We start from the raw sequence: 25,017 nt of genomic DNA on the forward strand, positions 1-25,017 counted from the left end.
GACTCTGGAATCACGTTGGGGCCTGACTCTGGAATCACATTGGGGCCTGACTCTGGAATCACATTGGGACCTGACCCTGGAATCACATTGGCACCAGATGCTGGAATTACATTGGGACCTGACTCTGGAATCACAGTGGGACCTGACTCTGGAATCACACTGGGACCTGACTCTGGAATCACATTGGGACCTGACTCTGGAATGACATTGGGACCTGACTCTGGAATCACATTGGGACCTGACTCTGGAATCACATTGGGACCTGACTCTGGAATCACATTGTGAGTCTGACTCTGGAATCACATTGGGACCTGACTCTGGAATCACATTGGGACCTGACCCTGGAATCACATTGGCACCAGATGCTGGAATTACATTGGGACCTGACTCTGGAATCAGAGTGGGACCTGACTCTGGAATCACACTGGGACCTGACTCTGGAATCACATTGGGACCTGACTCTGGAATCACATTGGGACCTGACTCTGGAATCACATTGGGACCAGACTCTGGAATCACAGTGGGACCTGACTCTGGAATCACATTGGGACCTGACTCTGGAATCACATGGGGACCTGACTCTGAAATCACATTGTGAGTCTGACTCTGGAATCACATTGGGACCTGATTCTGGAATCACAGTGGGACCTGACTCTCGAATCACATTGGGACCTGACTCTGGAATCACATTGGGATCTGACTCTGGAATCATATTGGGACCTGACTCTGGAATCACATTGGGACCTGACTCTGGAATCACATTGTGAGTCTGACTCTGGAATCACATTGGACCTGATTCTGGAATCACATTGGGACCTGACTCTGGAATCACTTTGTGACCTGACTCTGGAATCACATTGGGACCTGACTCTGGAATCACATTGGGATCTGACTCTGGAATCACATTGGGACCTGACTCTGGAATCACATTGGGACCTGACTCTGGAATCACAGTGGGACCTGACACTGGAATCACAATGGGACCTGACTCTGGAATCACAATGGGACCTGACTCTAGAATCACATTGGGACCTGACACTGGAATCACATTGGGACCTGACTCTGGAATCACGTTGGGACCTGACTCTGGAATCACGTTGGGACCTGACTCTGGAATCATATTGGGACCTGACTCTGGAATCACATTGGGACCTGACTCTGGAATCACGTTGCGATCTGACTCTGGAATCACATTGGGACCTGACTCTGGAATCACGTTGGACCTGACTCTGGAATCACGTTGGGAACTGACTCTGGATTCACATTGGGACCTGACTCTGGAATCACATTGGGACCTGACTCTGGAATCACATTGGGACCTGACTCTGGAATCACATTGGGCCCTGACTCTGGAATCACATTGGGAGCTGACTCTGGAATCACATTGGGACCTGACTCTGGAATCACATTGGACCTGACTCTGGAATCACATTGGGACCTGACTCTGGAATCACATTGGGACCTGACTCTGGAATCACATTGGGACCTGACTCTGGAATGACGTTGGGACCTGACTCTGGAATCACATTGGGACCTGACTCTGGAATCACATTGGGACCTGACTCTGGAATCACATTGGGACCTGACTCTGGAATCACATTGTGAGTCTGACTCTGGAATCACATTGGACCTGACTCTGGAATCACATTGGGACCTGACTCTGGAATCACATTGTGACCTGACTCTGGAATCACATTGTGAGTCTGACTCTGGAATCACATTGGGACCTGACTCTGGAATCACATTGTGAGTCTGACTCTGGAATCACATTGGACCTGACTCTGGAATCACATTGGGACCTGACTCTGGAATCACATTGGGACCTGACTCTGGAATCACATTGGGACCTGACTCTGGAATCACATTGGGACCTGACTCTGGAATCACATTGGGACCTGACACTGGAATCACATTGGGACCTGACTCTGGAATCACGTTGGGACCTGACTCTGGAATCACGTTGGGACCTGACTCTGGAATCACGTTGGGACCTGACTCTGGAATCACATTGGGACCTGACTCTGGAATCACATTGGGACCTGACTCTGGAATCACATTGGGACCTGACTCTGGAATCACATTGGGACCTGACTCTGGAATTACATTGGGCCCTGTCTCTGGAATCACATTGGGACCTGACTCTGGAATCACATTGGGACCTGACTCTGGAATCACATTGGGACCTGACTCTGGAATCACATTGGGACCTGACTCTGGAATCACATTGGGAGCTGACTCTGGAATCACATTGTGACCTGACTCTGGAATCACATTGGGACCTGACTCTGGAATCACATTGTGACCTGACTCTGGAATCACATTGGGACCTGACTCTGGAATCACTTTGGGACCTGACTCTGGAATCACATTGGACCTGACTCTGGAATCACATTGGGACCTGACTCTGGAATCACATTGGGACCTGACTCTGGAATCACATTGTGACCTGACTCTGGAATCACATTGGGACCTGACTCTGGAATCACTTTGGGACCTGACTCTGGAATCACATTGGACCTGACTCTGGAATCACATTGGGACCTGACTCTGGAATCACGTTGGGACCTGACTCTGGAATCACATTGGGACCTGACTCTGGAATCACATTGGGACCTGACTCTGGAATCACATTGTGACCTGACTGTGGAATCACATTGGGACCTGACTCTGGAATCACTTTGGGACCTGACTCTGGAATCACATTGGGACCTGACTCTGGAATCACATTGGGACCTGACTCTGGAATCACATTGGGACCTGACTCTGGAATCACGTTGGGAGCTGACTCTGGAATCACATTGGGAGCTGACTCTGGAATCACATTGGGACCTGACTCTGGAATCACTTTGGGAGCTGACTCTGGAATCACATTGGGACCTGACTCTGGAATCACATTGGGACCTGACTCTGGAATCACATTGGGGCCTGACTCTGGAATCACATTGGGGCCTGAGTCTGGAATCACATTGGGACATGACTCTGGAATCACATTGGGACCTGACTCTGGAATCACATTGGGACCTGACTCTGGAATCACATTGGGACCTGACTCTGGAATCACATTGGGACCTGACTCTGGAATCACTTTGGGACCTGACTCTGGAATCACTTTGGGGCCTGACTCTGGAATCACGTTGGACCTGACTCTGGAATTACGTTGGGACCTGACTCTGGAATCACATTGGGACCTGACTCTGGAATCACGTTGGGAGCTGACTCTGGAATCACATTGGGAGCTGACTCTGGAATCACATTGGGACCTGACTCTGGAATCACTTTGGGAGCTGTCTCTGGAAGCACATTGGGACCTGACTATGGAATCACATTGGGACCTGACTCTGGAATCACATTGGGGCCTGACTCTGGAATCACATTGGGGCCTGAGTCTGGAATCACATTGGGACATGACTCTGGAATCACATTGGGACCTGACTCTGGAATCACATTGGGACCTGACTCTGGAATCACATTGGGACCTGACTCTGGAATCACATTGGGACCTGACTCTGGAATCACTTTGGGACCTGACTCTGGAATCACTTTGGGGCCTGACTCTGGAATCACGTTGGACCTGACTCTGGAATTACGTTGGGACCTGACTCTGGAATCACATTGGGACCTGACTCTGGAATCACATTGGGAGCTGACTCTGGAATCACATTGGGACCTGACTCTGGAATCACATTGTGAGTCTGACTCTGGAGTCACATTGGGACCTGACTCTGGAATCACATTGGGACCTGACTCTGGAATCACATTGGGACCTGACTCTGGAATCACATTGGGACCTGACTCTGGAATCACGTTGGGACCTGACTCTGGAATCACGTTGGGACCTGACTCTGGAATCACATTGGGACCTGACTCTGGAATCACATTGGGACCTGACTCTGGAATCACATTGGGACCTGACTCTGGAATCACATTGGGACCTGACTCTGGAATCACATTGGGACCTGACTCTGGAATCACATTGGGACCTGACTCTGGAATCACGTTGGGACCTGACTCTGGAATTACGTTGGGACCTGACTCTGGAATCACATTGGGACCTGACTCTGGAATCACAGTGCGACCTGACTCTGGATTCACATGGGACCTGACTCTGGAATCACATTGGGGCCTGACTCTGGAATCACATTGTGAGTCTGACTCTGGAATCACATTGGGACCTGACTCTGGAATCACATTGGGACCTGACTCTGGAATCACATTGGGGCCTGACTCTGGGATCACATTGTGAGTCTGACTCTGGAATCACATTGGGAGCTGACTCTGGAATCACATTGGGGCCTGACTCTGGAATCACATTGGGACCTGACTCTGGAATCACATTGGGGCCTGACTCTGGGATCACATTGTGAGTCTGACTCTGGAATCACATTGGGAGCTGACTCTGGAATCACATTGGGACCTGACTCTGGAATCACGTTGGGACCTGACTCTGGAATCACATTGGGGCCTGACTCTGGAATCACATTGGGACCTGACCCTGGAATCACACTGGGGCCTGACTCTGGAATCACATTGTGAGTCTGACTCTGGAATCACATTGGGACCTGACTCTGGAATCACATTGGGACCTGACTCTGGAATCACGTTGGGACCTGACTCTGGAATCACATTGGGAGCTGACTCTGGAGTCACATTGGGACCTGACTCTGGAATCACATTGGGACCTGACTCTGGAATCACATTGGGACCTGACACTGGAATCACATTGGGACCTGACGCTGGAATCACATTGGGACCTGACTCTGGAATCACATTGGGACCTGACACTGGAATCACATTGGGACCTGACTCTGGAATCACATTGGGACCTGACTCTGGAATCACGTTGGGACCTGACTCTGGAATCACATTGTGACCTGACGCTGGAATCACATTGGGACCTGACTCTGGAATCACATTGGGACCTGACTCTGGAGTCACATTGGGACCTGACTCTGGAATCACATTGGGACCTGACTATGGAATCACATTGGGACCTGACTCTGGAATCACGTTGGGACCTGACTCTGGAATCACATTGGGACCTGACTCTGGAATCACGTTGGGACCTGACTCTGGAATCACATTGGGACCTGACACTGGAATCACATTGGGACCTGACGCTGGAATCACATTGTGACCTGACTCTAGAATCACGTTGGGACCTGACTCTGGAATCACGTTGGGACCTGACTCTGGAATCACATTGGGACCTGACTCTGGAATCACATTGTGACCTGACTCTGGAATCACGTTGGGACCTGACTCTGGAATCACATTGGGACCTGACTCTGGAATCACGTTGGGACCTGACTCTGGAATCACATTGGGACCTGACACTGGAATCACATTGGGACCTGACGCTGGAATCACATTTGGACCTGACTCTGGAATCACATTGGGACCTGACACTGGAATCACATTGGGACCTGACGCTGGAATCACATTGGGACCTCACTCTGGAATCACATTGGGACCTGACTCTGGAGTCACATTGGGACCTGACTCTGGAATCACATTGGGACCTGACTCTGGAATCACATTGGGACCTGACTCTGGAATCACGTTGGGACCTGACTCTGGAATCACATTGGGACCTGACTCTGGAATCACGTTGGGACCTGACTCTGGAATCACATTGGGACCTGACTCTGGAATCACATTGTGACCTGACTCTGGAATCACGTTGGGACCTGACTCTGGAATCACGTTGGGACCTGACTCTGGAATCACATTGGGACCTGACACTGGAATCACATTGGGACCTGACGCTGGAATCACATTGGGACCTGACACTGGAATCACATTGGGACCTGACTCTGGAATCACATTTGGACCTGACTCTGGAATCACATTGGGACCTGACACTGGAATCACATTGGGACCTGACGCTGGAATCACATTGGGACCTGACTCTGGAATCACATTGGGACCTGACTCTGGAATCACATTGGGACCTGACTCTGGAATCACATTGGGACCTGACTCTGGAGTCACATTGGGACCTGACTCTGGAATCACATTGGGACCTGACTCTGGAATCACATTGGGACCTGACTCTGGAGTCACATTGGGACCTGACTCTGGAATCACATTGGGACCTGACTCTGGAATCACACTGGGACCTGACTCTGGAATCACATTGGGACCTGACTCTGGAATCACATTGGGACCTGACTCTGGAATCGCATTGGGACCTGACTCTGGAATCACATTGGGACCTGACTCTGGAATCACATTGGGACCTGACTCTGGAATCACATTGGGACCTGACTCTGGAATCATATTGGGGCCTGACTCTGGAATCACATTGGGACCTGACTCTGGAATCACACTGGGACCTGACTCTGGAATCACACTGGGACCTGACTCTGGAATCACATTTCGACCTGACTCTGGAATCGCATTGGGACCTGACTCTGGAATCACATTGTGACCTGACTCTGGAATCACACTGGGACCTGACTCTGGAATCACATTTCGACCTGACTCTGGAATCACATTGGGACCTGACTCTGGAATCACATTGTGACCTGACTCTGGAATCACACTGGGACCTGACTCTGGAATCACATTTCGACCTGACTCTGGAATCACGTTGGGGCCTGACTCTGGAATCACATTGGGACCAGACTCTGGAATCACATTGGGACCTGACTCTGGAATCACATTGGGACCTGACTCTGGAATCACATTGGGACCTGACTCTGGAATCACATTGGGACCTGACTCTGGAATTACATTGGGACCTGACTCTGGAATCACATTGTGACCTGACTCTGGAATCACATTGTGACCTGACTCTGGAATCACATTGGGACCTGACTCTGGAATCACATTGGGACCTGACTCTGGAATCACATTGGGACCTGACTCTGGAATCACATTGGGAGTCTGAATCTGGAATCACATTGGGACCGGACTCTGGAATCACATTGGGACCTGACTCTGGAGTCACATTGGGACCTGACTCTGGAGTCACATTGGGACCTGACTCTGGAATCACATTGGGACCTGACTCTGGAATCACGTTGGGACCTGACTCTGGAATCACATTGGGACCGGACTCTGGAATCACATTGGGAGCTGACTCTGGAATCGCATTGGGACCTGACTCTGGAATCACATTGGGACCTGACTCTGGAATCACATTGGGACCTGACTCTGGAATCACATTGGGACCTGACTCTGGAATCACATTGGGACCTGACTCTGGAATCACATTGGGACCTGACTCTGGAATCACATTGGGACCTGACTCTGGAATCACATTGGGACCTGACTCTGGAATCACATTGGGACCGGACTCTTTAGTCACATTGTGGGTCTGACTCTGGAGCTCTGTTGCTATGGGTTACATAAAACTGGCAGGGTAAGTGACCCCTCAAAGGCGGGTCATCTGCTCACCCACAGTACGGGGAATGCGGTGTTGATGGAGGATTTACTTGCCATAGAGGGAGTGCAATGAAGGTTCGCCAGGCTGACTCATGGGAAGGGGGCAATGTCCTATGAGGAGAGATTGAATAGACTAGGCCTATATTCTCTAGAGTTTCGAAGAATGAGAGGTGATCTCATTGAAACAAACAACATTCTTACAGGGCTTGACAGGGTAGATGCAGGGAGGATGTTTCCGCTGTCTGGGGAGTCTAGAACCAGGGGTCACAGTCTCAGAATAAGGGGTCGGCCATTTAGGACAGAGATGAGGAGAAATTTCTTCACTCAGAGGGTGGTGAATCTTTGGAATTCTCTACCCCAGAGGGCTGTGGAGGCTCAGTCATTGAGTATATTCAAGACAAAAATCGATAGATTTTTGGATATTAAAGGAATCAAAGGATATGGGGATAGTGCAGGAAAGTGGAGATGAGGTAGATGATCAGCCATGATGTTATTGAATGGCGGAGCAGGCTCAAGGGGCCGAATGGCCGACTCCTGCTCCTATTTCTTATGTTCTTATGTTCTTAATCAACTGTGCCCCTATTATCTGCTGCGTTTCCCTACATTACAACAATGACTGCACTTCAAATGTACTTCATTGGCTGTGAAGCGCTTTGGGTTGTCCGGAGGTCTGTATAAATGCATGATCTTTCTTTCACTTCGGTACCGCGTGTAGTTAGTCTGGTGGTCACGATAATAGACTAGCAATTCCGAGGTTGTGAGTTCACATTCTCTCCTGGCAAGTTGGCGAAATTGAATTCATTTTTGGGGCAGGGGAAGTTTTAACCTAACCCGCCCATCGGGAGACTGATGGGATCGGGTGCAACGCTGGTTTCACACCCCACCGCCCCGATTTTCACGCTCCATTGGGTGGGGTGTAAATACCGATGTTCCACCTGATCCCGTGGGTTAAAATAACCTTCCCACCCCCCCAGTAAATCTGACTCGCTTTCTGGGTTAGGTTCTCCAGATATATAAAAATAGATTTCCCGACAGGGCGTTGTTATATTATAGGCCATCTGTATTTGGGATTCACCCAGTCTGTGTGACAATATTCTCCCTTTAATAACAACTTGTATTTATATAGCGCCTTTAACATAGTAAAACGTCCCAAGGCGCTTCACAGGAGTATTATCAAAAACAGTCTGACACCGAGCCACATAAGGAGATATTAGGACAGATGACCAAAAGCCTGGTCAAAGAGGCAGGTTTTAAGGAGCGACTTAAAGGAGGTGAGAGAGGTAGAGAGGCGGAAAGGTTTTGCGGTTGGGGGGGGTATTTCTAGAGCTTAGGGCCGAGGCAGCTGAAGGCATGGCCGCCAATAGTGGAGCGATTAAAATCAGGGATACGCTAGAGGCCAGAATTGGAGGAGCGCCGAGATCTCGGAGGGTTGGAGAAGATTACAGAGATAGGGAGGAGCGAGGCCACGGAGGGATTTGAAAACAATGATGACAATTTTAAAATCGAGGCGTTGCCGGACCGGGAGCCAATGTGGGTCAACGAGTATAGTGGGGGCCGATGGGTGAACCAGGCTTGGTGCGAGTTAGGAGACGGGCAGCAGGAACACTTGCACTCGGTCCCAGAGAGAACTCCACTCCGCGGCCGGCAGAAACCCCCATTACCTTGTAGAGCTCAGCCGCTTCCTTCAGGGGCCTGACCGTGTGGTCCTTGTGGGCCCGAGACATCGCGCAGACCAGGCAGATGGTTCGCTGGTCGTCCTCACAGAACAGCTTCAGCCGCTCCTCGTGTTCCGGGCACTGCCAGCCCGCCCCTTGTCGCCTGGGACCCTCCACCAGCCTCCGCACACTCGCCACCACGCTGGCGGCAAAGCGGTTGGTCCTGACCCTCTGGTCGGCCAGCTGCTCTCCGCACTGCGGGCATGACACGGCCCCCTCCGCTTTCTCCCAGTGCTGCAGGATGCAGGCGCGGCAGAAGATGTGCTCGCACTCCACCGTGACCGGGTCCTCATAAAAACCCAGGCACAGCGGGCATGTCGACTCCTTCGTCATGTTTTCCAACTCCTGCCCAGTCGCCATTTCAGCAGCCGATGCTGAGGTGGTGCTTTTTACTTTTTACTTTCACTTTTGCACAGACCAGGAAATGCTGCTGTTCACCAATTTAAAGGGGCAGGTACACTCAAGACGGGGTGGAGGTTGGGTGGTTGGAGGGGGGGAGGGGCGTTTCATCCCGATCGTAGCGGGTCATTTTCACCTAACTTACCGGGCGGGAAGCACAGGGTATTGGGTTGGACCCCACCCCCTGCCCCCACCACCCTGCCTGATATTAGCAGAATGATACCGGGGCATAGTGGGTTAAATTATGAGGCGAGGTTGCATAAACGTGGCTTGTATTCCTTTGAGTTTCGAAGATTGAGGGATGATCCGACCGCGGTGTTTGAACATGTTAAAAGGATTTGATGAGGTAGATGCGCTGGGGTAATTTTAACCTCACTCTCCGGGCGGGAATCCCACGGGATCGGGTGGAAGGCCAGTCTTACACCCCGCTTGATATTGACAAGCAATTGAGGTTACAAAGAGAGGTAAATAGTCACTCATTTGCAAAGCCAGAAATGTGTTTATTGCGAACAATGTTACAATTTGCATTTCTAAGAATATTTTACCAATATTGAAATGTTACAAAATAATTGCAGGTAGCAACATCAATACAGCATTATAAATGTAAATGTGCAATTCAGGCACTTATATTGCATTTTATCGAGACATTGCACATTTATAGTCCATCTAATTATAAGCAAACAATATATTTCTAGAAAATGGTTCAATATAATTAGAAGGCTGTCTATTATTGCACAATATCGCATCCAATTGCCAGACCTTATCTGCGCTTTAATATCGATAGCTTGTAAATCAGTGAACAAATACAATCACAACTATTCTGGAGATTAACACTTCTGTAAATCATTCAACTCATGCAAATGAAATTCAGAAAATTCCATTCGTCGATTCTCCGATATATTTACAAATTGCCCAACATATTCATTCCTTTGCATGCCAAAAAAGCCACGGCCAGGCCCGCTGCCATTAAGGTTTGACATGATTCCCAACATGTTTGCATAAAGTTAGTGAATTTAGTAATGACATTTTTTAATAACCGCAATTGAAAACCATATGCCCGTCAGCCAAAGTGGTCCGTGCCGGTGTTTATGCTCCACACGAGCCTCCTCCCACCCCTCTTCATCTCACCCTACCAACATATCCTTCTATTCCTGTCTCTCCCTCATGTGCTTATCTAGCTTCCCCCTAAATGCATCTATGCTATTTGCCTCAACTACTCCTTGTGGTAGCGAGGGGAAGAAGAGTATTTTTTTCACTTTCGATATCTGATATTTAAAGGAAAATTTTGCAGGGAGAAAGAGCAGGGGAGTGGGACTAATCGGGCTGCTCTTTCAAAGAGCCGGCACAAGCACGATGGGCCGAATGGCCTCCTTCTGTGCTGTAAGATTCTATATTGAGGGAAATCACTCTCATACATCGGGAACGGTAGCACAGTGGTTAGGCTACTGGACTAATAATCTGGAGACTAGAGTTCAAATCCCACTCCAGCAGCTGGGGAGTTTAAATTCAGTTAATTAAATAAATATACTGGATAGTATAAGTAATGGTAACCATGAGACTACCAGATTGTCATTAAAACCCATCTGGCTCCCTAATGTCCTTTAGAGAAAGAAATCTACTGTCCTTACTTAGTCTAGCCTCCATGTGACTCCAAGCCCACAGCAATGTGGCTGACTCTGAAATGACCTCTATAAGCCACTCAATTGTACTAAACTACTACAAAGAACAGTGGTTCAAGAAGGCAACTCACCACCACCTTCTCAAGGGCAATCTGGGATGGGAGATAAATGCTGGCCTTGCTGGTGACGCCCACATTAAAGAAATGAAACAACCCAGGTCAAATTTAAAACATACTCTACACTCTTCTGTAAAGCCAAGCTCAGAGTATCATCACCAATGTAATGTTTCCAGTTTTTTGCACCTACCAGTCTTTGGAGGGTTAAATTATCAGGTCAGGTTGCAAAAAAAATGGCTTGTATTCCCAGGAGATTGAGGAGTGAGCTGTTCGAGGCGTTGTAAATGTTAAAAGGATAGGGTAGATACGGAGAAACTATTTCGTCTGGTGGGTGTCTCAGGAACAAGGGGTCACAATCGAAACATAGAAGATAGGAGCAGGAGTAGGCCATTCGGCCCTTCGAGCCTGCTCCGCCATTCAATAAGATCATGGCTGATCATCCAAATTCAGTACCCTGTCCCTGCCTTCTCCCCATATCCCTTGATCCCTTTAGCCTTAAGAAATATATCCAACTCTTTCTTGAATATATTTAATGAACTGGCCTCCACTGCCCTCTGTGGCAGAGAATTCCACAGGTTCACCACTCTCTGGGTGAAGAAATTCCTCCTCATTTCAGTCCTAAATGGCTTACCCCTTATCCTTAGACTATGACCCCTGGTTCTGGACTCCCCAGCCATCAGAAACATCCTTCCTGCATCTAGTCTGTTCAGGCCTGGCAGAATTTTATAGGTTTCGATGAGATCCCCTCTCAATCTTCTAAACTCCAGTGAGTATAAGCCCAATCGACACAATCTCTCCTCATACGTCATTCCTGCCATCCCAGGTATCAGCCTGGTGAATCTTCGCTGCACTCCTTCCATGGCAAGAACGTCCTTCCTCAGGTAAGGCGACCAAAACTGCACACAATACTCAAGGTGCGGTCTCACCAAGGCCCTGTACAACTGTAGCAAGACATCCTTGTTCCTGTCCTCGAACCCTCTTGCTACGAAGGCCAAATACCATTTGCCTTCTTAACCGCCTGCTGCACCTGCATGCTTACCTTCAGCGACTGGTGCACAAGAACACCCAGGTCTCTTTGCACTTCCCCTTCTCCCAATCTATTACCATTCAAATAATAATCTGCCTTCCTGTTTTTGCCACCAAAGTGGATAACCTCACATTTATCCACATTATAGTGCATTTGCCATGTTTCTGCCCAATCACCCAACCTGTCCAAATTGTACTGGAGTTTCACGACATCCTCCTCACAGCATACCCTCCCACTCAGCTTTGTGTCATCTACAAATTTGGAGATATTACATCCAATTCCCTCGTCCAGATCATTAATATATATTGTGAACAGCTGGGGTCCTAGGACCGATCCTTGCGGTACCCCACTAGTCACTGCCTGCCACTCGGAAAACGACCCGTTTATTCCAACTCTTTGCTTTCTGTCCGCCAACCAGTTCTCTATCCAAGTCAATACCTTGCCCCCAATCCCAGGTGCCTTAATTTTGCACGCTAATCTCTTATGCGGGACCTTATCGAAAGCCTTCTGAAAGTTCAAATACACCACATCCATCCACTGGTTCTCCCTTATCTATTTTACCAGTTACATCCACAAAAAATTCCAGTAGATTAGTCAAGCATGATTTACCTTTTGTAAATCCATGTTGACTTCGTCCGATCCTGTCACTGCTTTCCAAGTGCTCTGCTATTACATCTTTTATAATGGACTCTAGCATTTTCCCCACTACCGATGTCAGGCTTACCGGTCTATAATTCCCCGCTTTTTTTCTGCCACCTTTTTTGAATAGTGGGGTAACATTAGCTACCCTCCAATCCATGGGTACTCTTCCAGAGTCTATCGAGTTCTGGAAGATGACCAGCAATGCATCTACTATTTCTAGGGCCACTTCCTTAAGTACCCTGGGATGTAGATTATCAGGCCCTGGGGATTTATCGGCCTTCAGTCCCATCAATTTTCCTAATACCATTTCCCTACAAATACTGATTTCTTTCAGTTCCACCCTTTCATCAGACCCTATGTTCCCCGGCATCTCTGGGAGGTTATTTGTGTCCTCCTTTGTGAAGACAGAACCAAAATATGTATTTAGTTGGTCTGCCATTTCTTTGTTAAAATTAGAGTCAGGCCATTCAAGAGTGAAAGCAGGAAGCATTTTTTCACACAAAGGGTAGTAGAAATCTGGAACTCTCCCCCATAAAGGCTGTAGATACTGAGGGTAAATTGGAGCTTTCAAGACTGAAGTCAACAGAGTTTAGTTAGGTAAGGACGCCGGTCCTCAGGAAGGATATATTGACCTTGGACGGGGTGCAGCGCAGATTCACCAGAACAATACCGAAGCTAAAAAGGTTAAATTATGAGCACAGGTTGCATAGACTAGGCTTGTATTCCCTTGAATACAGAAGATTAAGAGGTGATCTAATTGAGGATTTGAAAGGGTAGATAGAGAGAAGGGGGATAGAACATGTCCAGGGAATTATAGACCAGTCTGCTTAACATCGGTGGCAGGAAAAATAATGGAATCCCTACTAAAGGAGCAATAGAAGAACATCTAGAAATAAAAAATATAATAAATAGTCAGCATGGATTCCAAAAGGGAAAGTCCTGCGTGACCAACCTCATTGAATTTTTTGAAGAGGTAACAGAGAGAGTAGACAAGGGTAATGCAGTAGATGTAATTTATCTAGATTTCAAAAGGCCTTCGATGAGGTACCCCATAACAGACTGATGAATAAGGTCAGAGAATGCAGAGTCAGGGGACAAGCAGCAGAATGGATAGCTTGCTGGCTTCAAGACAGAAAGCAGAGAGTAGGGGTAAAGGGTAGCTATTCACAGTGGCAGGAGGTGGGTTGTGGTGTTCCACAAGGATCAGTGCTGAGACCAATGTTGTTCACAATTTATATTAACAATTTAGACTTTGGAATCAAAAACACAATTTCTAAATTTGTGGATGACACCAAATTGGGGGGGGGGATAGTCAATACTGAGGAGGACTGCAACAAATTACAGGAGGACATTAATAAACTTGCAGAATGGGCAAATAATTGGCAAATGAAGTTCAACATAGATAAATGTGAGATATTACATATTGGTAGGAAGAATAAGGAGGTCACTTAGCACTTGGGAGGTGCAAGTCTGGGTGGGGTAGAGGAACAAAGGGATCTCGGAGTACAAATACACAAATCACTAAAAGTTGTGCCATAATTTAACAAGGCCATAAAAAAAGCAAACCAAGCATTATGGTTTATTTCTAGAGAGATAGAATTGAAAAGTAGGGAAGTTATGCTAAACCTGTATCGAACCTTGGTTAGACCACACTTAGTACTGCGTGCAGTTCTGGTCGCCATAATATAAAAAGGATATAGAGGCACTGGAGAGGGTGCAGAGAAGATTTACAAGGATGATACCAGAAATGCGAGGGTATACATATCAGGAAAGGATGAACAGGCTGGGTCTCTTTTCTCTTGAAAAGAGAAGGCTGAGGGGTGACCTAATAGAGGTGTTTAAAAAAGGTTTTGATAGAGTGGATACAGAGAGAATGTTTCCACTTGTGGGGAAGAGCATAACTAGAAGCCCATCAATATAAGATAGTCACCAAGAAATCCAATAGGGAATTCAGAAGAAACTTCTTTACCCAGATAGTGGTGAGAATGTGGAACTCGCTTCCACAGGGAGTGGTTGAAGCGAATAGTATAGATGTATTTAAGGGGAGGCTGGATAAGCATAAGAGGGAGAAGAGAATAGAGGGTTATTCTGATAGATTTAGATGAGGAAAGACGGGAGGAGGCTCGAGTGGAGCATAAACGCCGGCATGGACTGGTTGGGCCGAATGGCCTGTTTCTGTGCCGTATATCCTCTAATCTTATGTAAAATTATTTCTTCTGGTGGGAGAGTCCAGAACGAGGGGGGCATAACCTTAAAATTAGAGGGAGGCTGTTCAGGGGTCATGTCAGGAAGCACTTCTTCACCCAAAGGGTCGTGGAAATCTGGTACACTCTTCCCCCCAAAATCTGTTGAGGCTGGGGGTCAATAAACTGAGATTGATAGATTTTTGTTAGGTAAGGGTATTAAGGGCTATGGAACCAAGGCGGGTAGAAGGAGTTAAGGTACAGATCAGCCATGATGTGACTGAGTGGCGGAACAGGCTTGAGGGGCTGAATGGCCTCCTGTTCCTATGTTAAATGCGCAAGGCAACCAGTTTCAGTGAGTCCGCTTTACAGCCAGTGTAGAAATATGGATACAGTTCCTCGGTGAAGGTGCCAGTGAAAGTGAAGAGATGGGACATGTCATCAGCATTGTAAAAGGACACCTGTCCCCCTTGGTAGTCCAGGTAAACTCCGATCCTCTGGGGCCTGACGCTCAGGACCAGAGGGGTGCGAGGCGAGGTGAGGGCCAAGTACTCCTCGCCAGACCGCCTCACGGCCCAGACGCCAACCTCAAGCCCTGGTGTGAAGCCCCCCATCCTGGCCACGGACGCCTTGGCCACCCCCACCGCCCAGTCCGTGTTCATCCTCACCTCCACCTCCCAGTAGCTGCTCCCCGACGCGAATCCCTCGGAGCCCAGCACGCAGAGGCAGCCTCCGGTCCCCGCCGGGTACCTCTGGACCTGCCTCCCGCTGCCCATGCGCAGGCGCCTGCAGTCGGCGGACAGGTTGAGGTGAGGGTGAGCTGTCGTGGGATCCAGAAGCAGCGGTACTGGAACTGAAGCAGATGGCCGGTCAGAATCGGGTGCTGGGCGGGTTAAAAAAAACACAACGCTTCGAAAGACACAATGGGGCCGAGATTCCTCTCGGGCCGGTAGCACAAAAAAATGAGCGTTAGCTACTGAAGCCAATGAAACCGAACGCCGGGCGCCGCGTGTAACGGGCGGGCCGATCCGACGCCGCCTGTCTAGCGCTACCGCCCGAGACGCATGTCTAGCCTTTCATCCCTACAAAGGGGGTTAAAATTGGACACGGGTCGAGGGTGGCAAAAACGTGCGCAATGACATGCGCCGCCCATTATACCACACGCCCGATATTCAGTTCTATGGAAGGCAATGGAACTGGCTATCAGGCGGGGTGTATAACGATGATACCACCTGTACTGTGTCCCGTGTCGGATTTCACCCCCTTCCCACCATCTCCCCCCACCCCCACCACCGATTCCCCGCCCGTGTTCGCGGGCGGATTTATCAACAGGCCACGAGTGACATCCGGCTCAATCATGGTATCCATCGGGTTTCATTTGATGGCTAAGTAAAGCGCTGGTCCCGAACTCCAGAGCAGGCGTTCACAACCTTTATGCTTCTGAGGCCCCCCTCCCACGTTATAAAAATTCCGCGGACTCCCAGTAACACAGGAGCGAGGTAGGGGCCCAGGGTGAGGTCGGGGCCCAGGAGCGAGGACGAGGCCCGGGGTGAGGATGGGACCCAGGGGCGAGGATGGGGCCCAGGAGCGAGGACGGGGCCCAAGGGCGAGGAGGGGACCCAGGAGCGATGTCGGGACCCAGGGGCGAGTACGGGGCCCAGGAGCGAGGACGGGACCCAGGAACGAGGTCGGGGCTCAGAAGCAAGGTCGGGGCCCAGGGGAGAGGTCGGGGCCCAGGAGCGAGGACAAGGCCCAGGAGCGAGGACGGGGTCCAGGAGTGAGGTCGGGGCTCAGGAGTGAGGACAAGGCCCAGGGGCGAGGACAAGGCCCAGGAGCGAGGACGGGGTCCAGGAGCGAGGACGGGGCCCAGGAGCGAGGACGAGGCCCAGGGGCGAGGACGAGGCCCAGGGGCGAGGACGGGGTCCAGGAGCGAGGACGAGGCCCAGGAGCGAGGACAAGGCCCAGGAGCGAGGACGGGGCCCAGGAGCGAGGACAAGGCCCAGGAGCGAGGACGGGGTCCAGGAGCGAGGTCGGGGCTCAGGAGTGAGGACAAGGCCCAGGGGCGAGGACAAGGCCCAGGAGCGAGGACGGGGTCCAGGAGCGAGGACGGGGCCCAGGAGCGAGGACGAGGCCCAGGGGCGAGGACGAGGCCCAGGGGCGAGGACGAGGCCCAGGAGCGAGGACGAGGCCCAGGAGCGAGGACAAGGCCCAGGAGCGAGGACGGGGCCCAGGAGCGAGGACAAGGCCCAGGAGCGAGGACGGGGTCCAGGAGCGAGGTCGGGGCTCAGGAGTGAGGACAAGGCCCAGGGGCGAGGACAAGGCCCAGGAGCGAGGATGGGGTCCAGGAGCGAGGACGGGGCCAAGGCCCAGGAGCGAGGACGGGGCCCAGGAGCGAGGACGAGGCCCAGGGGCGAGGACGAGGCCCAGGGGCGAGGACGAGGCCCAGGAGCGAGGACGAGGCCCAGGAGCAAGGACGGGGCCAAGGCCCAGGAGCGAGGACGAGGCCCAGGAGCGAGGACGAGGCCCAGGGGCGAGGACGGGGCCCAGGAGCGAGGTCGGGACACAGGAGCGAGGACGGGACCCAGGGGCGAGGACGAGGCCCAGGAGCGAGGACGGGGCCAAGGCCCAGGAGTGAGGACGGGACCCAGGGGCGAGGTCGAGGCCCAGGAGCGAGGACGGGGCCAAGGCCCAGGAGCGAGGACGAGGCCCAGGAGCGAGGTCGGGACCCAGGAGCGAGGTCGGGACCCAGGGGCGAGGACGAGGCCCAGGAGCGAGGGCGAGGCCCAGGAGCGAGGACGAGGCCCAGGAGCGAGGACGGGACCCAGGAGCGAGGACGGGACCCAGGATTGAGGACGAGGCCCAGGAGTGAGGACGAGGCCCAGGGGCGAGGTCGGGGCCCAGGAGTGAGGACGAGGACGGGGCCCAGGGGCGAGGACGGGGCAAGGATGGGGCCCAGGGGCGAGGTCGGGGCCCAGGGGCGAGGTCGGGGCCCAGGGGCGAGGACGAGGCCCAGGAGCGAGGACGAGGCCCAGGAGTGAGGACGGGGTCCAGGAGCCATGTCGGAACCCAGGAGTGAGGACGAGGCCCAGGAGCGAGGACGAGGCCCAGGAGTGAGGACGGGGTCCAGGAGTGAGGACAGGGCCCAGGAGCGAGGACAGGGCCCAGGAGCGAGGTCTGGGTAACCGGCGCCCGCCCAATGAAGCCAGTCAGCTGCTTCCAGGGCAGCCAGGGACCCTATCGCCCCCCACGCCAAGCCCGCACTGACCCCCCCATGCCCCACACCCCCAGCCTGCATCTATCTACCTGAGGCCGTCCCACAGGCCGCTGAGCTGCTCTGACTGCAACCTCCCCTACGATCGGTCCCTGAACCCAACCAAGAGCCCGTCCCCATCCCCGGACTTCCCCAGATAATAATAATAATAATAATCAACTTTATTGTCATTGTTAGTGCACAAGTGCAGTACAACGAAATGTAGGCTTGCGGCTCCCGAGAGTGTACATTTAGATTAAGACATTTAAACATTCAACATACATTTGGCTTGTAATACATTAACATAAACATAACCATTATAAAGTGCATTGGCAGATGTGCAGGCTTTAGAGTTTATTTGTGGAGTTCAGTAGGATGACAGCCCTGGGAAAGAAGCTGTTCCTAAATCTGGTCGTACGGGTGTGAATGCATCTGTAGCGTCTCCCAGATGACAGGAGGGCGAACAGACTGTGGCTGGGGTGGGTAGGGTCTTTGATGATGGACCGTGACCTCCGTAAACAGCGTTTCTGGTATATGTGCTCTATGGTCGGTAGCCGGGTGCCAGTAATGCGTTGGGCAGTTTTGACTACCCGCTGCAGGGCTTTCCGGTCATAGTAGCTACAGCTGCCATACCCTACTGTGATACAGTTCATCAGGATGCTCTATTGTGCAGCGGTAAAAGTTAGAGAGGATCAGGGGTGACAGGTTACATCCCTTCAGCCTCCTTAGGAAATATAGGCGCTGCTGGGCCTTCTTCACCAAAGAGGAGGTATTGAGGGACCAGGAGAGGTACCAAGATAGGCCGCGCCCCGAGAAAGCGCCCATCTCTGGCGGACCCCATGAAATTCTGGCGGACCCCTAGGGGCGGTGGACCCCCGGTTGAGAATCCCCTGCTCTCGAGGGTACCGTTAACTTTGGGTGAAGGTGTAAACTGGACGGCACTGAATTGGCCGCACGTTATACACAACACCCAATTTTTCCTTCAATTCACTTCAATGGAAAGGTGTTTAACAGGCGGCCAATTCGATATAGGTAACCAGAGAATGACAGTTCAAATCCCATCACGGAAGTTTGAGAACGTGAAATCAGTTTTGTTTTAAATCAGAAAATAAAGATCTGTGTCAGCTGTGGCTCAGTGGGTAGCACACTCGCCTCTGAGTCAGTAGGCTGTCGGTTCAAGTCGGTTCCAGAGACTTACACATATAAAAATCTAGGCTGACACTCCCAGCGCTGCGCTGTCGGAGGTGCCGTCTTTTGGATGAGACGTTAAACGGAGGCCCCATCTGCTCTCTCAGATGGACGTAAAAGATCCCACGGCACTATTTCGAAGAAGAGCAGGGGAGTTATCCCCGGTGTCTTGAGGCCAATATTTATTCCTCAATCAACATCACAAAAACAGATGACCTGGTCATTATTACATTGCTGTTTGTGGGAGCTTGCTGTATGCAAATTGGCTGCTGCGTTTCTGACATTACAACAGTGACTACACTTCATCAACTGTAAAGTGCTTTGGGACTTCCGGTGGTCGTGAAAGGTGCTATATAAAAATACAAGTCTGTCTTTCTAGTAAAAGTGACCATGAAACTATTGGATTGTCAGTAAAAACCTAGCTGGTTCACTGATGTCCCTTAGGGAAGGAAATCTGCCGTCCTTACCCGGTCTGGCCTATGCGCGACTCCAGTCCCACACCAACGTGGTTGACACTTAACTGTCCTCTGAAGTGGCCTAGCGAGCTACTCAGTTATATAGGGATGGGTAATAAATGCCAGACTTGTCGGTGATGCCCACAGTGAATAATAAAAATAAATTTCTGACCCTGATATCCTGCAGCGTAATATTATGCCCTAGGCTTTTAGCTTCACGTCTGTTAAAATATTTTGGAAAGAAAGAGCTTTCATTTTATTTTTTAACTCGTTCATGGGATGCGGGTGTCATTGGCAAGGCCAGCATTTATTGCCCTTGAGAAGGTGGTGGTGAGCTGCCTTCTTGAACCGCTGCAGTCCGTGTGGTTTGGTACAACTGAGTGGCTTGCTAGGCCATTTCAGAGGGCAGTTAAGAGTCAACCGATAGTATCATGGTCACCATTTGCTGATACTAGCTTTTTAATTCCAGATTTATTTAATTGAATTTAAATTCCCCAGCTGCTGTGGGGGATTTGAACTCATGGGGGCGATCTTGCCAGCCCTGGGGAGGCGGGTATGGAGGTGGGACTGCCGGGAAAATGGCAGAATTTGGGGGCGGGTGCCCAACCCACCCCGCCTCCGTGCCATCTTCCCAGGAGGCGGGTAGTCGTCCCGCGCCAGGTCCCGTCTCCTTGGAGGCAGGAAGGGATTAAAGCCTATTAACTGCCTGTTAACAGGTAGTTAACAGGCAGAAAATAGGATTATCCCCTTTTTGCCCGCACAAGTGCAGGCTTCCCGAAGGCTCCTAAACCCGCCACGTCAGCGAGGCGAGTTCTGGGTCTGCAGGGATCGGAGGGGTTGTAAAAGTGCGCTGTGAAGGTAAGTGATGGGTGCAAGAGTGGAGAGGTGCGTATGTGAGGTAAGTGGAAAGTGTTAGAAAATGTTTACTTACCACTGTTTCTTCCTGCAGGCTTCAATCGGTGGGTATGCAGAGAGTCTCGCACCTCCGTGTTGCAGATGACAGATGGCCGTTGCATTCTCCAATGCAGCAACCATCTAATTTCTGCTGAATAAAGATGTTTGATGAGGTCTTGATGAGGGCTTCACAGAGCTGTCAAACGATGACAATTCATCTGTCAAAATGTTTTGACAGATGAAACGTCATACGCTGACGTTCTCTGCAACCGGCTTTCCCTTAATTGGCCTGCTAAACCCGCTGGGCGGGCTTAACAAGGTCAATCAAGGCAAAATAGGGTGGGTTGGCCGGACATCGATGGAGGCGGGACATCAGCCCGCCAAGCAGCAGTCTCGCCTCCAACACGCCCACATTGGCAAAATCACCCCCCATGTCTCCAGGTCATTAGTCCCGGCCTCTGGATTACTAGTCCAGTAACATTACCACGATGTTACCAGACCCCACCCGCCAAGTTAGGTTAAAATTTGCGGCAGGGATGCCGTTTGCAAAAAAGCAAATGTTGACGGTAACTTGCGTCACCATAATCACCCCCCCCCCCGTGTTATCAACAGACTAAAGGCCGAATGTTACCTGTCCTGATTACTTTGAGCATCTGTCTCCACACCATATACTGCAGAGGTCCATTGAATTCTCCCAGAGTCAGAGCGACAGAAACCTTCAGGGGATTCTGATAATCGAAACGAGACCTGGCCAAACATTGGAAATTGTTTAATTTCAAAGGTCAAGTTATTAAACGCATTGGTGGGGGGTGGGGGGTTGGTGTTAGCTTTGGGCGATGGGTGGAAAACCTGGGGATAGCGAATTGGCCGCCCATTACAGACCCCGCCCAAATTTGCTTTACATTGAAGTCAACATCGGGCAGGGCGTCGTTACTGACTGGGCGTGACGTAATGCCCTGGGCGGAGCACGGAGAGGAGACCTCTCAGAGGGAAAACCCCAGTGGGAGCGGACAGGACAGGCTGATGGCGAGTGAATGGAAACGGGAGAGGTAAAACTATTGGGGGTGAAACTGGATATGGGCGGGGACCAGAACTACAACAACTTGTATTTATGCGGCGCCTTTAAGGTAGTAAAACATCCCAAGGCGCTTCACAGGAGTGTCATCAAACAAAATTTGACATCGAGCCACATGAAGAGATATTAGGACAGGAGATGACCAAAAGCTTGGTCAGAGGTAGGCTTTAAGGAGCGTCTTAAAGGACGAGAGAGAAGCGGAGAGGTTTAGGCAGGGAGTTCCAGAGCTTAGGGCCTCGGCAGCTGAAGGCACAGCCGCCAATGGTGGAGTGATAAAACTCGGGGAATGGGCAAGAGGCCAGAATTGGAGGAGTGCAGAGATCTCGGAGGGTTGCAGGGCTGGAGTAGTTTACAGAGATAGGGAGGGGCGAGGGCCATGGAGGAATTTGAACACAAGGATGTACATATTAGTTAAGCATACATAAAAATAGGACATACCGTTTAATGGTGGACTTCATATCCTAGAACGAAAACAGAAGGTAACGTCAGAATTGAATGAAAATTGTGACATCTTCAGTGATTAATTATTTCAATACTGTACAAACCTGTTCTCCTCTCATTGTTCTGAAACAGAATTAGGTATTAACTGAATGAAAGTGAACAGCTGATCTCAAGTCAGATTGACGTTAATTTGGACTTTTTGCAATAGCATAAAACAAGCGATTGCAAATCGGCACCCATATAAAGATGTATAGAGGGGAGCCCATATAAAGATGTATAGAGGGGGGCCCATATAAAGATGTATAGAGTGCAGCCCATATAAAGATGTATAGAGGGCGGCCCATATAAAGATGTATAGAGGGGGGCCCATATAAAGATGTATAGAGAGGGGCCCATATAAAGATGTATAGAGGGGGGCCGATATAAAGATGTATAGAGGGGGGCCGATATAAAGATGCATAGAGGGGGGCCCATATAAAGATGTATAGAGGGGGGCCCATATAAAGATGTATAGAGGGGGGCCCATATAAAGATGTATAGAGGGGGGCCCATATAAAGATGTATAGAGGGGGGCCGATCCGAAATGGCCCGTTATAGACTATCGCCCAAAGTCAAACTCACCCCCACTGTGTTTGTGTGACCTCAGTAATGTCAGTCGTGGCTCAGTGGGTAGCACACTTGCCTCTAGAGTCAGAAGGTTGTGGGTTCAAAATCCCACTCCAGGGACTTGAACACAAAAAAACCAGGCCGACACTCCCAGTGCAGTGCTGAGGGAGCGCTGCACTGTCAGAGGTGCTGTCTTCCGGAGAAGGCATTGAACTGCATCTGACCTCTCAGGGGGATGTTATAGATCCCACGGCACTGTTTCGAAGAAGAGCAGGGGTATTCTCTCCCCTCCCCAGTTTAGCCCTCGACCCACGTCGCTATAACGGATGAGCTGGTCATTTATTTCACTGCATGTGGGATCTTGCTGTGTGGTGTGCATTGGCTGCCGCGTTTTCTACATAACTACTCTTCAAAAAAGAACCCCGTTGGTCTGTGAAGCGCTTTGGGATGTCCCCAGGTTGTGAAAGGCGCTATATAAATGCAAGAACCTTTTTTCCAGTTCTGATGAAGGGTCATCGACCTGAAACGTTGACTCTGTTTCTCTCTCCGCGGGCCTGCTGAGTGTTTGCGGCATTTTCTGTTTTTTATATACTGTAGATGCAAGTCTTTCTTTCTTTCAATAGGATGTGCGATCGGGGAATAGAGCACAGGTCCTTGGGTGGCACACCGGCTGTACTGTGTACAGTTCAGGTCACCATACTGCAGTCGGCCCATCCTGAAGAGGGTATAGGGGGAGGGTACCAAACTGATACTGTGGAATATGCACCTGAGCTACGAGGAGAGACTAGGGTCACTGGATTACATTGGGGTTACACGGTTCAGGGCAAATCTTATAAAGGTTCAATATTTAATTGGTCTCCAACAAGCGAGAGTCTAACCACCTCCCCTTAACATTCAACGGCATTACAATCGCCGAATCCCCCACCATCAACATCCTGGGGGTTACTATTGACCACAAACTTAACTGGACCAGCCACATAAATACTGTGGCAACAAGAGCAGGCCAGAGGCTGGGAATTCTGCGACGAGTGTCTCACCTCCTGACTCCCCAAAGCCTTTCCACCATCTACAAGGCACAAGTCAGGAGTGTGATGGAATGCTCTCCACTTGCCTGGATGAGTGCAGCTCCAACAACACTCAAGAAGCTCGACACCATCCAGGACAAAGCAGCCCGCTTGATTGGCATCCACCACCTTAAACATTCACTCCCTCCACCACTGGCGTACTGTGGCTGCAGTGCGAACCATCTACAAAATGCACTGCAGCAACTCGCCAAGGCTCCTTCGGCAGCACCTCCCAAACCCGTGACCTCTTCCACCTAGAAGGACAAGGGCAGCAGGCGCATGGGAACACCACCACCTCCAAGTTCCCCTCCAAGTCACACACCATCCTGACTTGGAAATATATCGGCCGTTCCTTCATCGTCACTGGGTCAAAATCCTGGAACTCCCTACCTAACAGCACTGTGGGAGTACCTTCACCACACGGACTGCAGCAGTTCAAGAAGGCGGCTCACCACCACCTTCTCAAGGGCAATTAGGGATGAGCAATAAGTGGCGGCCTCGCCAGCGACGCCCACATCCCATAAACGAATGAAAAAAAGGTGAACTGATCCCTAATAAATTATTTAGCACCGCTACAGGCTCGGCAACCAGGAGGTAGGGGCTTCAAATCAAGTGAAAAGACAATTTAGATTTAAGTGGCGAAGCTATGGAACAAGTTGGAATCATTCTGACCTTTGGCAACAGTGTAAAACAGGCATTATCGAATCGGCCGCCCGTTACACACCTCTCCCAATTTTTACCTCTATTAACTTCGATGGAAATAAAAATCAGGAGGGTTGTAAGTCAGGCTACCAGCTCGCTGTCACCCATCTTAAGCCATCGGTGAGAGCTAAAACTGCCTCTCTATTGAGCCAGCCAGAAGGTGGAGGCTGCTGCTCGCAAATTCAGGCCACAACCCGGTAGAATTTTGGCGACAGATGGAACTGAAGGGTGTCGGCGATCGAATAAAGTACG

At 50.5% G+C, this 25,017-nt stretch overlaps 2 protein-coding genes across 2 annotated transcripts in view; both read right to left on the minus strand.

Annotated features, from left to right (window-relative positions):
- The window catches only part of LOC147095727 (E3 ubiquitin-protein ligase TRIM7-like), a 38,773-nt gene extending 29,303 nt beyond the window's left edge, over window positions 1-9,470 (minus strand). Inside the window, exon 1 of the mRNA XM_085973704.1 lies at window positions 9,066-9,470. Coding sequence (XP_085829830.1) covers window positions 9,066-9,464 — 399 coding nt within the window. The 5' untranslated portion in view covers window positions 9,465-9,470. The remainder of the gene's footprint in view (window positions 1-9,065) is intronic.
- Window positions 9,471-14,211: 4,741 nt separating this feature from the next.
- LOC147095728 (E3 ubiquitin-protein ligase TRIM39-like) overlaps window positions 14,212-25,017 on the minus strand; it is a 32,733-nt gene continuing 21,927 nt past the window's right edge. The window contains exons 4-6 of the mRNA XM_085974777.1: window positions 22,391-22,413; window positions 21,509-21,624; window positions 14,212-15,943 (exon numbers count right to left, since the gene is read on the minus strand). Coding sequence (XP_085830903.1) covers window positions 15,420-15,943; window positions 21,509-21,624; window positions 22,391-22,413 — 663 coding nt within the window. The 3' untranslated portion in view covers window positions 14,212-15,419. The remainder of the gene's footprint in view (window positions 15,944-21,508; window positions 21,625-22,390; window positions 22,414-25,017) is intronic.

Source organism: Somniosus microcephalus, unplaced genomic scaffold (genome assembly GCF_052327205.1).
Source record: "Somniosus microcephalus isolate GS21.2 unplaced genomic scaffold, FLI_Smic_1.0 unresolved_chr1, whole genome shotgun sequence".
Lineage (NCBI taxonomy): Eukaryota > Metazoa > Chordata > Chondrichthyes > Squaliformes > Somniosidae > Somniosus > Somniosus microcephalus.